A 14442-nucleotide genomic window follows, 5' to 3' on the forward strand; every position below is an offset into this window, starting at 1 on the left:
GGCGGCAGGGCGCGGCAGCCAATCAGCGCGCGGCTTCTATAGGGCTTGAGTTATTAGACGCTGATCTCAAAACATCCTTCAGCAGACACCAAGGAGAAGGCCAAGAGATGAGGGGAGCCATTTTTCTGCAATGGAATTAAATGGCCAAGTGGGTTTTTCCTTTTGTTGCAAATGGGGAACGCTTTTTCCTTTGCACCATCCAGCTCAGGACGCTGAGTGTGTGTAACATTGGTCAGCAGGCTAAAGGACTCCCAGTTGGAAGAATGAAGAAGACTTTTTTTTAAAAGATCTGGATTTTTTCCTTATTGACTTGGAATCCATCTTTGTCTTGTATAACTAGGTCATAGCACACCATTAATGTCAGCAGTTAACAGTTCTGAATTCCAAAAAGCCTTAAGTAAACGACATATTTAATTTTTTTCCTCTTTTTTTTCTTTGGTGGGTTGGGGGTGGGCTTGGAGCTGTCTTATTCTGTATTCTCTTGACTGAACAATAAATTTTTAAATATATAGTTTCCTCTAGTAAACACTTAAACCTGGCCATCTTAACTTTTTTTAAAAACAAGGTAATGTTTTAAATGCATAATTTTATTAGTAGCGAAATGGCAGCAACAATTGTGAGCAGTTGTTACTTTTAACTTTTAAAAAATCTTGTACATTGTAAGTACCCACTCCATCGTGTCCTTGCTCAGTGCAGTTTTCATGTTAATGTCGGTGAGATGTCCTTAATTTTCTAAACCTCCATCTGCATGTATGTCTTCGTTTTCTTTTGTCTGATAGAAGCCAGTTAAATGCTTTGACGATTTTTTTTTTGCTTTTGAAAGCTAAAGGTTTTAGCTTTACGCGTATGAAAATGTTTACAGCCATTCATGCTAGCCAGCTTTCTTCCCAGTAACGTACACTTTTTTTTCTTTGAAAATCGATCTAGTTGAGGAAAGACAGCTCTGTTTTTTTCTCCTCTTGTTGGAGGGTGGCTGAGAAAGACCTTGTCTTTGTGTGAGACGAAGGCCGTTACAGGAAACTAGATGAATACTGCACAGCAAGTCCTGGCTGGTTCGAGCCAAACACCGACGTTAACTCGGGGGGTCTTGCTAGGCTGGATGGGAGGGCTGGTGGTCTTTTGCCTTTTGTTTGACTTGACTGTGTTTTCGCCTTTTGTCTCTTAATGACGATCACACCACTGCTATATCCAGAGCAGTAAACAGCCCTCAGCGAAGCCGCCTTTTTGCCAACCCAACCCTGGAAAGTTTGCAGAAGTGGAAGGAGCAGAAAATGCCCCGAGAGTGTAACTTCAAAAACAAGGTAACAACAACAACAAGCACCCAAATCCCATTTGCTTACCCAACTAAACTGTCATAAAAATTATTTTTATAATAATATCTCCAAAACCACCCACTGCCCAGCTTGAACTTCTAGACTCCATGGCACCGGGCTGAGCGGGTAAGTAAAAAAAAAAGTGCCTTTTGCCCCTTCGAGGAAAATCCTTTTCGAGCAGGCCACGGACTGCAGTGTTTGGGAGCTGAGGGGAGAATGGTGTCCTGTAGGGCTTTTTTGTGGGTGTTTTTGGCAGCCGCAGCCTGTGGGGGTGGAGGGACCAGAACGTCTCAACTGACCCCCTTGTCCTCTTGGGCTCCAGAGGCGGGATGGGGGGTCTCCCCAGCGAACCCCGGACATTCACGGAGCCGTTTTCGCTCATCAGTCTTCACATCCCAACCTCGCCTTCCCTGACCTGAGCCTTGAGGAGGGCAAAAAAGTACCTTGCTTGGTACCTAGGGGGCTCAAAAGACGACGAAAACGCGCGAGGCGTCGTTCCCTTTTTTTGGGGGGGGGTAGACGGATATCGCAGCTCGCGGGCAGGCTTTTCGGGGCTCCCGGGCGCGCCTGCGCTGCCAAGGCGAAGGAGGACAAAAGGCTGGCGTCCATGTTGGCGCCATGACGCAGCATCTCCCGCCGGAGCCGGGCGCCCGGCGCCGTGGGCCTCCGGGCCGCGCTCGCTCCTCCCTCCCAAACACCAGTGTTATTTTTCAGGTTTTGAGAGGAGCCGCAGTTGGGCTGTGGCTGTGGCGGCGGGCGGAGAGCCTCTGACTGCCTAATGGCGGCCGGCTCTCTTCTTCCTTCTTCTTCCCGGCAGTCGTTGGGAGGCCCGAGCCGGAGGCGGCCCCCGCGGCCGGGCTAGCACCGAGCGACTGCGGGGTACATCGCCCCCGGATCGGGCGCGGGTTGTGGGGCTGCTTCGGGGACTTGGGAGCCTCAGGGGGCGTCGCATGCGTTGGGTCCCGGCGCTCGCCTGCCTTTGGGCGCGGCGGCCAGACGGGCGCCATTTCGCGCGGCCGCCTGCGGCTGGGGCGGTGGCCGCGACAACGCCGGGCGAGGAGAGCAGGGGCGGCCGGGAAAGCCGCCGCCCGCTACCCACGTCCCCCGAGAGCCGAGGCCGGGAAGGATCCGGGCCACTCAGAAATCCCCGCAGTGCCCCCTGCCCCGACTCAGCCCATCCTCCACGAGGATGCCTTGCTCGCCTGCTGGCCGCTGGTGCGCTTCCTTTCCAGCAAAGGACCTCAGGGCCAGCCAGGGTTCTCGAGGCCACTAGGAACTGCTCTGTACCCCAGCTCTGACCCCCGGACAGCCGGCCTGAGTTCCCTACCCTGCCTTCCCATAACTTCTGACAGCCAAGCGGAGGGGCAGACACCGCTTTGTCCCCCACTTCAAGCGTGAGGCCATCGCGCTGGCTCCAGGGGCTGCCCTTTTGGGCCGCACCCCTCTAGCCTTGCCTTGTATGCCGGAAAATGGGGGTTGGGGGCCTGGAGTAGTTTAGTGGGCCGCACCCTGGCCCCCAGGCGCTTCTTGGGGGGAAGGGATGGGCACTGGGCGGGCCTTTCGAAATGCAGATGAGTCGCAACCAGGTCCCAATCGTGGGGACCCAGCCACCGCCCCGCCTCCATCCCCTCTGGGGTGAGGGGCCCTGTGTTGGGGGCCTGGAGCGCGTTCCTTAGGCTCCCTGACCGTCGCCGAAAGTCTTCACCAGCCCACTGTGACCCACCCACCGGGGGCTACCCTAACGATCACCCTCCACTTTGCTCTCCAGGTTTCTGGCCGGCACCCCCTGGGTGGGCAGCCCTCCTTGCTTTCGACTAAAGGAGCAGGCCCAGCTTGAATCTGACAGTCCTCCCACTAAGGTAGGTGTGAGCCCTTTTCCCAGGCCATCCTGACCCTAAGGGGCGGGGCGGGAAGTGGGGGCTTTGGCCTGCAGCCTGGGGAGGGGCGGGAGTCTCAAACTGGCTGGGCTGGTTCTGCAGCCCCTCCCCCCCGCAGATGTGTGACCGAGCGCCTGCTGGGCCTGCCAGCTCCATCCATCCCCTCTGTCGGCCTCTGTCGTCAGCATTTGGGGCGTGCAGTTCTTGGGAAAGGCAAAGGTTTCTCAGTCCTGTACTAGTGCTGGTGGGGGCGGGTCCTGGACGCCTGGGATAGTCCCTTCTGCAGGCGTGCCAGGCCACCCAGGGAGCTGTCCCCTAGGTCTGGGCTGCTGGGCTGTGCTGGAGGGTCCCTGGGCGTTCCTGTCTCCGCCTCAGCTCCCCAGGTGGGCGGGGGCGCCTCCCTGGTTTTCTGCGAGCTGCCCTGGAAGCAGGCTCTCCACTTAACCCTCTGTGACCTTGTGACCTTATATAAGGTGTTTGTACAGTTGGGCCTAGACTGTCGGAGCAGGGAGGGCAGCTGAGCCTGGTCCCGGCCTGGGCGGGTCTGCGAACCTGAGGCTCTCACGCTGTCTCAGGCCCTCCCCTGAAGCACCGCTCAGGAGTCACCCGTGATTGGTCCACCACCAGGGCAGTGTTTCCTGCCCTCACCACGGGCGGGCTTCACACAGTTGTCATCCCCCCCCCCAGGAAGTTCCCCAGCTGGAGTTGGTGGCCCCTGATGGCAGGTCCGCCCCTGGGTTGGGATCTCTTGTTTGTGGTTACTTTGGTGAAGGCCATTTGGGGCCAGGTGCCTCCCCCTGTGGGCCTCAGCTCTCTGGCCCCAGGGCGGGGATCCCGGTGGCTTGGCCTTTGAGTGACTGGCACCTGGAGGGGCGGGTGACCCTGGTCCAGTGTCTTACCCCATGAAGGATGATCGAGGTGCATGCTGGAAAGCGTGGGAGAGGGTGAGCTCGTTTCTAGAGCTTCAGCCTCCATTGTGTTGATAGTTCTGGAGCTGGGCTGGGGGGTACCCCCCACCAGTCCCCAGAGCATGTGGTACAGCCTCCGGGCTGAGGGCTGGCCATGCGTTTACCATCCCTATCACTAAGGTTGGGCTGTACTGGGTCCCGGTCACTCCTAGCTTGAAGAGGGGAGGTGTCCAGGGTTGCAAGGTTACTGCCAGCTGAGCCACTGGGCTTGCAGGGGTCCTGCCTTGGAGCTCAGCGGCTGTGTCTGTGGCACACCCTCACCCCAGCTGTCTGGATTATTTTGGGCTCAACCTCCCATGCCAGCTGTCTGCTGGCATCACTGACCAGGATTTGCCTGGCGTGGGGACAGTCTCCAAAGTGCTGGGAGGGAGGGGCATGTCCCACAGCACCCTGCCTAAGGTGGGGGAGGAGGCATTTTGTGGCAGCTGTTGCGGCTGGCGTTCTTAGTACCCTTGGCATCTTCCTGCGTTCCACACGCTCCTGAAATCTAAGTGGATTCAGCTGTGCCCCCAGCCCTCACTGGGCCGCCCTAACCCGTGCTCCCGAGGGTGCCTGTTCCCTTCTGATAGAGTCCTGGGCTGCTGTCCCAACCTCCTGCTTGCTGGCTGGTTAGATCCTTGGCTGAAGTCTTCCTCTCCCGCCTGCACCCTGGAAGGCCACAGCCTGTTCCACCAGTCCTGGCCTTGAACCAGTTAGGGAGCAATTAGGTGCTCCACTGTGGTCTGGGCGGGATTGTGGGAGTGGGAGGGGCCTGGGAGCAGCCTGGAAGGCTTGCTTGGCGCTCCACCACCTACCTTTCTCCCTCCCTTGGATCACCTCCATCCAGTGTCACCTCCTGGCCCAGATGCCCCGCCCCCGTCACCCAGGGAGCACGGGGCGGGGCTGCTCCTGGTAGCCCAAGAGAGGGCCACGCCAGCGGAAGGGCTGGGAGGCGGCCCTGCTGGACTGTACTTGTCCCGCCTCCAGCAGGAACCCCAGCCCGGCCCACCTTCTTGGGGTATCCAGGTCTAGTGCTGTCCCCAGCTGGTCTGATGACCACCAGCAAGTTCTGCCGAGGTGACATAAGAGGAGGGTGGCCAGGAGCCTTCCGACAAGGTCTGAGTTTCACTTTAAAGGAGCTGATTCCAGAAGGGTGGACAGACAGCCTTGGGCTCCCAGGTCACTGCTAAATCTGGCCGCAGCTGTGGAGGTCCCGGGACTTTCTTGCACATTGGTGGGGAGTCTCTAAGTCTCAGGGTCTCAGACAGTTGGTGAGGAGGGCCACAACATGGTCAGGGCCAAGGGTCCTGTGCTTCTCATGGTCCCATCTCCCTGGTGACCTGGCCATGGCACGATTGGCACCGTGAGTGCTTTCCCTGCGGTTCTGTGGCCAGCATCCTCCCATCCTAAAGCTCTCCAGGAATTCCTGGTGAGTGAAGGTGTAAGAGGGTCCTGGGCCAGGCTGCAGGTGAGGGAGCCGCCCAGCCTGCCTCCCTGCAGGGCGCCCCCAGTGGCTGACTGGTCTCCTCCATCTTCTTAGCTACAGATGCAGTTCTGTGGCCACTGAGAGCCAGTCTGCAGGTGCTGGGCCTCTGCCAGCCTGCTGTCTGGACAGAAGTGGGTGGGCAGCTGCTCGGCCAGGTGCCAGACTGCACTGGAAAAGCCTCACTTTGCTCATTTCTTGTGTCCATGCTTCCTGTGTCAAGTAGCCATGAGAGCCCTGTTGTAGACAGAGAGAATTGGAAGCTGAGGATTTGGGGGGCTAGTCAGGAGGTCTCCTGTGGGCCCAGCCCAGGTTTGAGGTATATCTTTCTCCCCCCAGTGCTGCCTAAGTGCCAGAGTCCTCTCAGGGCTATGCTGAGGCAGGTAAGTAGGCCCCACCTCCCCTGTCCCTGGCCTCTGCTGATGTCCCCTCCTTGCGAATTGGTGTCCTCTGGTCCCTCTCCTGCCCTCCATTGGAGCCCTACCAGGCCTGGAGGGCTTCTGGCTGTCTGCACTGGTCCCGGCCAGCTGCTATCCTGGAAGTGGTGGACTGTGAGCCCCTGGCGTGCAGGAGCACAACTGCCTCTCAATAAACGCATTTCAAAGGAGAAGTGGATGCGTTGCTGTGCCTGTCTTAACTGATCACAAAGTACAAGGTGCCCCTGCCTGGGAGGGCCAGGAGGGCTGCTTGCGCCCTGGTAACTTGGCTGGAGCTGCGCTGCCTCACTTAGGGCTTCACGGGCAGTCGCCGCCGCCCTCTGGCGGTCAGAGCCTGTCTCGCACCTGGCGACCATGGCACTGCCAGCTTGGCAGCGTCCTGCAGCGAATCAGGTTTGCCTGACCTTTGCTGGCCACTTGAAAACAGAGTCTGGGAGGCAGCAAGATCCCAAATCCAGTCTAAGGGAGCCCTGTGGTCCTGTGGCCTCCAGCCCTGGCTGGGGCGACCCCAGCGCTTGCGCTCGTCGCCCCTGACCAATGGCCTGGCTTTGGCAGGGCACTGGGTGCCACCGGTGGTCTCGGCTTGCTTCTCTAGCAGCACCTCCGCAGCTGTGGCTACCTGAGGACCAAGGGCACGTGGTGGTGGGCTGGATTACCGAAGTCCCCGAGGCGCATGGAGGGGTTCAGCCCACACGGCACCCCTGTGGCCCCTGCTGGGAGGAGGAGCCTACCCGCGTGGGTCAGGGACTCGGCCTCGCCCCGACGAGCACCCGGTAGAGGGCGCCCGGCGCCCGCCCTGAGGGAGGAGAGGGCCAGTGAGCCGAACACAGGTGCCCAGGTGCTCACCTCCCCCGGTGGGCAGCCACAGCCCGCGAGCCAGCTTCTGCCCCAGTGCTACCACAGCTCCATCCCGTGGGCACTGGGCCCGGATAGCGGCCACACTGCCGAGTCCTCCGGTACCCGGGAGTCTTGAACCAGAATTCCACCTATCAGTTCCACTCCACGGAGGGGGGATCGGATCGGCCAATCGGAGGACGCCTGCTGGGAAGTTAGCCAATTGGAGGGCGCCTGCCGGGAGGCCAGCCAATCGGGCATCCCGAACGGAGCGCCAGCGGGGGGCGCGCCATGGCAGGTGGCGCGGGGGTTGGGGCAGCGAGACGGTACCGGCAGGTTCCCTCCGCCGCAGGTTGGTCGTCTCGGCTGCCGGGGTCTGGACCCTCGGGGTGGGGTCAGCCCGGGGGACTGCCTGGTGGAGGCGGCGCTCCCGGGGCGGAGCTGCCCCGAGTCCCGCCCTGCGGACCCGTCCCCAGTCCATCCCTCAGCCCCGGCTGGGTTTTGCACTGTGCGGGCAGAGCTGCCGGCGCATCGGGGCCATGGACACCCCTGGCGCCCCAGCCCGACCCGCAGCCCCCGGCCCGGGCAGGAAGGAGCTGAAGATCGTGATCGTGGGCGACGGCGGATGCGGCAAGACCTCCCTACTCATGGTGTACAGCCAGGGCGCCTTCCCCGAGGTGAGGCCGCCAGGTTGGGGGGCGGTGAGGCGGGCACGGGTGGGCGCCTAGCCGGTTTGCTCACGCCATGCCGACCCGTGTCTCGCAGAACTACGCACCATCAGTGTTCGAGAAGTACACAGCCAGCGTGACCGTGGGCAGCAAGGAAGTGGTCCTGAACCTGTATGACACGGCAGGTGAGTGGATGCGCCGGGAGCCGCGGGGACCCCTGCTCTTGCGTCTCCTGTGGTGCCGGAACCCTGGGCCTGCGCCGCCCGCCCCCCGTGGATCCTGGGGAGAGGGCGGCCATGGGCTGCGACCCTGGGCTCCGTGAGTGTCTAGGATTTGTCACGGGGGAATTCCGGAGGGTACGGCACCTGATGTGGGATCCCGTAGTCATGGTCGGTTCTTTCCTGGGGAAATAACTTTGAGAACCTGAAGCCAGCCACCTGATTTTCCTCACCCCAGTGGCTGTGGGGAATTCCCGACCCCCTTACCTAGTGGCTTCTACCCTGGGGAGCAAATATTGGGGTCCCTCCTGACCTGCGAGTCAGCGCTCAGAAGCCCCGGAGAGCCCCTGTCCGGGCCTGTGGGAGTGGGAACACAGATGCCCAAGCGCCAGCCCGGGACCTCGCCCTTCCTCTCTGGAGGTGGCTCTGCCACCACCGGCTCCCCAAGGCACTGGAGCAGGTTGAACAGAGTGCACTTGTGTCCCATGCGCATCTCCCTACACTCTCTGAGGACCACCCCCCTCGCCCAGGCACGTCCCACCAAGAATTCAGCCCGCAGGGGCAAGAGGATGGGTCCAAGAAGGAGCAGATTCCAAGACCTGTTGCAGGGATGAAGAGAGCTAGGGGATCAAGGGAAATTCTCCCTCTGCCCTCAGGCTCCCCCTGCCCAGATCCCACATCAGGAGCAGTCCTCCGCTGCTGCAACCGGAGCAGGGTCCACTACAGTGTCATGGGGCTCAAGTGAATCAGGTGGACATAGCCGGGTGCCCTGGGGCTGCCCTCTGGAAGGGCACATCCTTGAAATCAGGTGAGCACAGCCACGTGCCCCAGGGCTGCCCTCCTGGAGGACCAGGGCCTGTGATTTTTAAGACTGACTCCTGGCCGGCCCTGGTTCCATGGCCTCCCATGGCTGCCCTGAGGGATTGGGGTGGAGATCTGGTTTCCCATACCAGGCTCCAGAAAGGGCTGGAATGAATGAATGAAAGAATGAATGCCACTTCTGAGCACAGGAAGTTTGGCTCTGCCTATGGACTGAACTGGCTTAGGAGAACTGGGCAGTGAGAGGCACAGGGCTGAGGGGCGTGCTAGGAGGAGGCCAGTGAAGGTTCTGGAAGGTTCCAGAACCCAGTCTGCAAGGCCCAGTGGGGGAGGTGATATCTTTCAAACTAATAGTTGCCAGAGCTCTGTGGGGGACGGGGTGGCTCCGGAAGGCTTGATTTCCCCTCTTCAGTGCCAGGCAAGGCGTAGATGGAGTAGGGGGCAATGAGTGATGGAGAGGCCGAGGTGAAGGGGGCTGGGAGCACCCGGTGCTCTGACATCCTCCAGGGCAGGAAGCTGTGGTAAAGCCTAACACTTCCTGGGCAGAGGGGAGGCGGGGCGAGGTGGGCTGCGTAGGCGCCAGCCAGAGACTGCCTGCAGAGCCCTGGGCTGGGGGAGCTGGGGTCTCCTTCCTGGCCTGAGATGGGGATACTAGGAGAAGCAGTTGGCATAGTTGCTGAGCACTCTGGACCTCCAGGCGGGTAGATGTCTCCACAGAGGCCAGCTGGTCCCATCTCCCTGGTTGGGGGGGGGAAGCACAGGCGGGTGGGTCCCCAGCACTGGCCCATCTCCCTGGTTGGGGAGGAAGCACAGGCAGGCGGGTCCCCAGCACTGGCCCATCTCCCTGGTTGGGGAGGAAGCACAGGCAGGCGGGTCCCCAGCACTGGCCCATCTCCCTGGTTGGGGAGGAAGCACAGGTGGGCGGGTCCCCAGCACGCTAGTAAATTGGGTTCCTCTTCTGTTTGCTTCCCCTTCTCACACTGCCCACACTCCTCCCCTGATCAACAACCCAGCCAGTGCTGGGGGCTTGCTAATATGTTGGGTCCAGCAGGTTCAGGTCCACTGGGGCCACAAGACACAATCAAGCCCTGGGCCTAAGGGTCCCCGGGAGGGTGGCTACCGCTGTGGCAAAGGAAGTTGGCCACGTGAGGCAGGGGCGGGACCCTGGCTTCCGCAGGGCCCCCAGCACCCACACCCTCAGGGGGACGGGACTGGATCTGTGTCTGCCAGCCTCACAGGTAGCTGGGCCTTTTAACCTCAGCCGGTGTCCTGGTGGGTGAAGGGAAGGGTGACAGTGTCTGCGGTGGCCAGGAGGCTCCCGGAAGCTGTCAGTTCAGAGAGCTTGACACAGGCAGTTCACTTCCACATCGCCACTGTCCCTGACCGCCACCTGGCACTGGCCACCTGTGGTCCCAGGCAGGCCTGTCAGATTCCAGACAAGGAAATTGAAGCCTAGAGACGGGAAGCACCAGGGTGCACGTCTGAATGGAGCCCGATTCATCCGGGAGAGAATTTCTAGAACATTCCACCCTTCCTAAGCAGCGCAGCACATGGAATACTGTATGTGCAGGTTTAGTTCCCAGGAGAGGCCCACAATGAGTCCCAGGAGGCAGCCTGGCTTTGCGTCTCCTCCCAGGGCCCCAGGGGCTGTGGTGGCAGCTCTTTTTTCCTCCCCTGGTCAGGGCTAGTGGGGTGGTGGGTAGCAGGCATCTACCAGGCACTGAGTGACCACTGTGCCCCGCTGTTTGGACCTGTGAAGTGGGGTCAGCGGTCAAGTGGGCCAGGTGAGATGGCCAAGAGGATTCAGGCGGAGTCCTACCACCCTGTTTCTGGGTTCCTACCATCTTTCCCCACCCGGGGCTTTCATCTCTGCATTTCTCAGAGCAGGGCTGGGAAGGCCTGGAGGATCCAGGCGCTTGTGAAGTGGCCTTGGCGTTTGGGCTGACTCAAGGTGCTCATTCTTAACCTTGACAGAGGTCCTTGGGTTCTTGGACTCCATACGGGGAAGGACTTTGCCATCCCCCACCCCACGGGGAGGCAGGTAGGGACGGAGCCGTGGTTGGCAGTGCTCCAGGAGGATAAAGCCACAGTGATAAGCCTGCTCTGTCCTCTTATTCCTTGTTCCTTTGTTCCGCTCACCTGGCTCCCAGGCCACGGCATTACCGTTCTCAGCAGAGAATAGGAAGAACCTCAGGAGTGCAGCCTGGGGATGCTCGGGGCAGTGGCATTTCTGCAGAATGCAGGAGGAGGGTACACCGTCACAGGTACCCTAGGCTGGCTCCCAAGCAGTGGTTACTTTTCAGAGCCCAGCTGGCTCCTGCCCTCGGCCCAGACTTTGGACACCACCAAGGGGAAGGTGGGCCTAGAAAGCAAAGTGAGAGAAGGCTGAGGGGCTGCTTCCTGGCCACTGTTTGTAAAAGGAAGAAAGAGCCCATGTTGCCCACGAGTGGAAACCCCACTGTTGGGTCTGAGCAACCCACAAACCAACCAAAATACAGGGAGGTCTGCTTACGGCAGCCGCCACCTGCCCCACCGAGCCATGGCCTGTACAAGTCAGGAACAGGCTCTGACCCACGGGGCTAAGGGCCACCGTGGAGCCGGCACAGGTCTGTACATGCAGGGAAGCTAGGAGAGGGCACAGTGGGGGGCTTTGTCTGGAAAGCTCAGTGGGCCAATTGCCCCCCAGTTTCATGGGAACGCTCCAGTTTTGTAATGAAGATGGTAGGAGCAGGTCTCTAGGGAGACAGGGGGCAGCTGTGCCCTGCCATCCCGGGGGACAGGAATAAGCAGTGGCCTGGTGTGGCAGGCTACTTGTGACAGGGAAAGGGGGGGCAGGCTGGCATCACCCGGGCATCCCCAGAGGCTCTTGGGGGATTCCTGGGCCTCTGAAAAGTAAGTCTCCTTGCTGCAGAAGTTGCTGGGCTGCTGGCAGTCTGAGGCTTTGGACTCTCAAACTCCCTGGGCAGAAGGCTGTGTGGGCTACAGTCCTTCAGGACTGGGAGAGTGAAGGACTTTGTGGGCGAGATGTGGATGGGGGCAGAATCATGCCCGTGTAGGTTTCCTGATCTGGACATGTGAACTGGTAGTCCCGGGAGTGCCTTTGACCTTGGGGAACAGGCTCTGAGCAGTAAGCGACAAGCCCCAGGAGGCCAGGTCCCTCTCCTGTGTCTGTGCAGGTAAAGCAGACCCTGGGCCTGTGGGCAGGGTAGTTCTTCTGTAAGCCAGCAAGTGTTGGCCCCCATGTTGTGATGAGTCTTAAAGCCCACCTGTTCTGAAGCCTGCCTCCAGGTCTGAGTTGGTGTCGGACTGTTCCATGGGAATCCATAGCTGCTGAGTGCGTACAGCTAGGTGGGGAGGTCAGAGGAAAGGCAGGAGCACCTGGGAGGCGGGGGTTCGAGGACCCCAGAGTCAGCCTCCACTTGGGCCTCAGATGAGGCGGGGATAAGTCTGTATGCCATGGGCCTTTCTCCCAGGCTTACCTGGCACCAGCTCTGAACCCTGTGTGCACATGGGGATACTGAGGCCTGCAGCCCACCCCTGGGGGCTCTTGGTCAGGAGGGGTGACCCCTGACACTCCAGCTCTTGTGTTCCAGGGCAGGAGGACTACGACCGGCTGAGGCCCCTGTCCTACCAGAACACCCACCTTGTGCTCATCTGCTATGATGTCATGAACCCCACCAGCTACGACAACGTCCTCATCAAGGTAGGCCCTCTCCCCACCGCCACCCTCAGGGGTGCGGCCACCCGCAGGGGCCGGCCTCAGCCCCGACGCTGGCCTCTCCCTCCACAGTGGTTCCCTGAGGTCACGCACTTCTGCCGCGGGACCCCCATGGTTCTCATCGGCTGCAAGACAGATCTGCGGAAAGATAAGGAGCAGCTACGCAAGCTCCGTGCTGCCCAGCTGGAGCCCATCACCTATTCCCAGGTTGGCAGGGCCCGCCCTCCCCCAAGTGCCCACCTGCACATGAAGGTGCCACAAAGCCCCTTTGGCCTCTATAGACGGGGGTCCCTCCATAGCCTTTTGAGGAGCTGCAGCCATCAGGAATGTAAGAATACCAATTTTAAAATGGATAGCCCATGGATGGGAGCACCCAGTAGTTACTGCTAACACTTCCCAGTTCAGGAGAGAAGCTGGGGTCCAGGGCATATCACTGCCCTAAGGTGCAGCCAGGCACCCCTGTCCCTGTCACCCTGGCCCAAGGCCTTCCTTCCCTAATCTGCCGTTGTCCACCGGAGGGCAGGCAGAAAGGCCAGCACTTGTTGAAAAGCAGCACCCGCCCCCAAGCATCCCTGGCAAATCCAGCCCTGCAGTGTTTTAGGTGAGGCCCTGGGGAACATGTAGAATAAGAGAGGAATTAATAAGAAACTTTAATTTAAAAAAAAGGGTAAGCACTAATAAAAGTTCAATTTTAGAATAAAGAAAAAAATGGTTTTATTTCCCAGGCAGCCAGCTATCTATGCAGGACCTCCGGGGAAGGCAGGGAGCACGCATGGGAGGTCTCCCGGCCCCACACAGGCTGGCAAGGCTGGGACAGAGCAGGGAAAGGAACCCCAAGCCCAGGTCTCCTCCCCCCAGAATCCTGAGGCAGCGTCAGGCAGCCCCCTAACGCCTGCTCCTCCCTGTGCAGGGCCTGAGCGCCTGTGAGCAGATCCGTGCGGCCCTCTACCTGGAGTGCTCAGCCAAGTTCCGGGAGAACGTGGAGAACGTCTTCCGGGAGGCCGCCAAGGTGGCCCTCAGTGCACTCAAGAAAGCTCAACGGCACAAACAGCGCCGGCTCTGCCTACTGCTGTGACAGCCTCCTGGGGGGCCACTGGGAGAACATTCTGGAATGCTCTCCTTCCCTGTGGAGCTCAACAGTGATGACTGAGGGTGTGGGCCAGGAGCCCATGCTCATCCCAGGACTCGGGTGGCCTCACAGCCTCGGTGCGCGCTCCCAGGCCTCTGCCTGCTGGGCTCTCCAGATAGCCTCGGCCGCATCCTCCCGCTGCTTCCTTCTCTTCCCCAGGAACCTGGGGCCTATCAGGGAGACACAGACGACATCCACTCCCGCTCCTCTGCCCTCCCCCGTGGGAGTGTCCGCCTCCAGCTCTGCTTGGCCACTGTCTCCACAGCCGGGAAGAGGGACTGTGGGCAAAGGCCAGCGTGCACCCTGAAGCCCAGCTGACCTCTCTCTGCCGCAGAGGCAGCAGGGTGCCCCACCTCCATCTCCTAAGCCCTTCTCTGCCAAGGGGCAAGTCGGGAGTGGCCACTGCCCTGTGCACGGGACGGTTATTCATGTCCAGCACCTGGACTGCCTGTGTTGCCCACAGCCGCCTTCAGAAGCCTGAACCTCCTAGAAGCTCTGGGCTCAGGAGTCCAGGACTTTTTTTTTTTTTTTTTTTTTTTACTTATTTATTTGAAAGAGACCTTCTCTCTGCTGGTTTATGCTTCAAACACCTGCAACTGCCAGGGCCAGGAGCTGGAAACCCAGGTCTCCCACAGGGGCCACAGGGACTGCATCAGCAGGAGGTGTGGGCCCAGCGTGGAAGGCAGGCAGCTCAGCCAGCACGCTGAACGCCCGCACTCAGGGCTCCGGTGGTCACGACGCCCCCTTGCCTCTGGAGGGTCTGGGTGCTGGCATCGCCCAGGATGGCACTGGGGCCTGCCATCCCACCTCCAGCCTGAACTCCCTGGCCCAGCACCCCACGCAGCCTGGGACCCACCCCTACACCCCACCTGGGCCTTGAGGAATCCTTGTTCTCCCAGGGTGGTTCAGGGTGGGGGGCCGGTACACAGCAGCCTCTGCCAGTCTGTAAATAAAGCTTTGTTTACGCCCACTCATGCACTGGCTGCTTCTGGCGGGCGC

General features: G+C 60.2%; 1 protein-coding gene and 1 long non-coding RNA gene across 2 annotated transcripts; both read left to right on the forward strand.

Annotated features, from left to right (window-relative positions):
• Positions 1 to 6: 6 nt before the first annotated feature.
• LOC105942363 (uncharacterized) lies at positions 7 to 6230 on the forward strand. Its single transcript, XR_001168419.2, has 4 exons — positions 7 to 148; positions 1193 to 1301; positions 3082 to 3172; positions 5960 to 6230. It is a non-coding gene; the product is annotated as an uncharacterized LOC105942363 (long non-coding RNA).
• Positions 6231 to 7252: 1022 nt separating this feature from the next.
• Positions 7253 to 13664, forward strand: RHOF (ras homolog family member F, filopodia associated). Its single transcript, XM_004595322.2, has 5 exons — positions 7253 to 7568; positions 7657 to 7744; positions 12190 to 12299; positions 12387 to 12521; positions 13225 to 13664. Exons 1-5 carry the CDS (start codon positions 7431 to 7433, stop codon positions 13387 to 13389), a joined length of 636 nt encoding a protein of 211 aa, XP_004595379.1. The 5' UTR covers positions 7253 to 7430; the 3' UTR covers positions 13390 to 13664.
• Positions 13665 to 14442: the final 778 nt, after the last annotated feature.

The sequence above is a fragment of the Ochotona princeps genome, chromosome 29 (genome assembly GCF_030435755.1).
Source record: "Ochotona princeps isolate mOchPri1 chromosome 29, mOchPri1.hap1, whole genome shotgun sequence".
Classification (NCBI taxonomy): domain Eukaryota; kingdom Metazoa; phylum Chordata; class Mammalia; order Lagomorpha; family Ochotonidae; genus Ochotona; species Ochotona princeps.

Coding starts and splice junctions, on each gene's coding strand:
- RHOF (XM_004595322.2), top strand. CDS start 7,431: ATGGACACCCCTGGCGCCCCAGCCCGACCCGCAGCCCCCGGCCCGGGC. Junction 7,569..7,656: donor GCCAGGGCGCCTTCCCCGAG/GTGAGGCCGCCA, acceptor CGTGTCTCGCAG/AACTACGCACCATCAGTGTT. Junction 12,300..12,386: donor ACGACAACGTCCTCATCAAG/GTAGGCCCTCTC, acceptor CTCCCTCCACAG/TGGTTCCCTGAGGTCACGCA.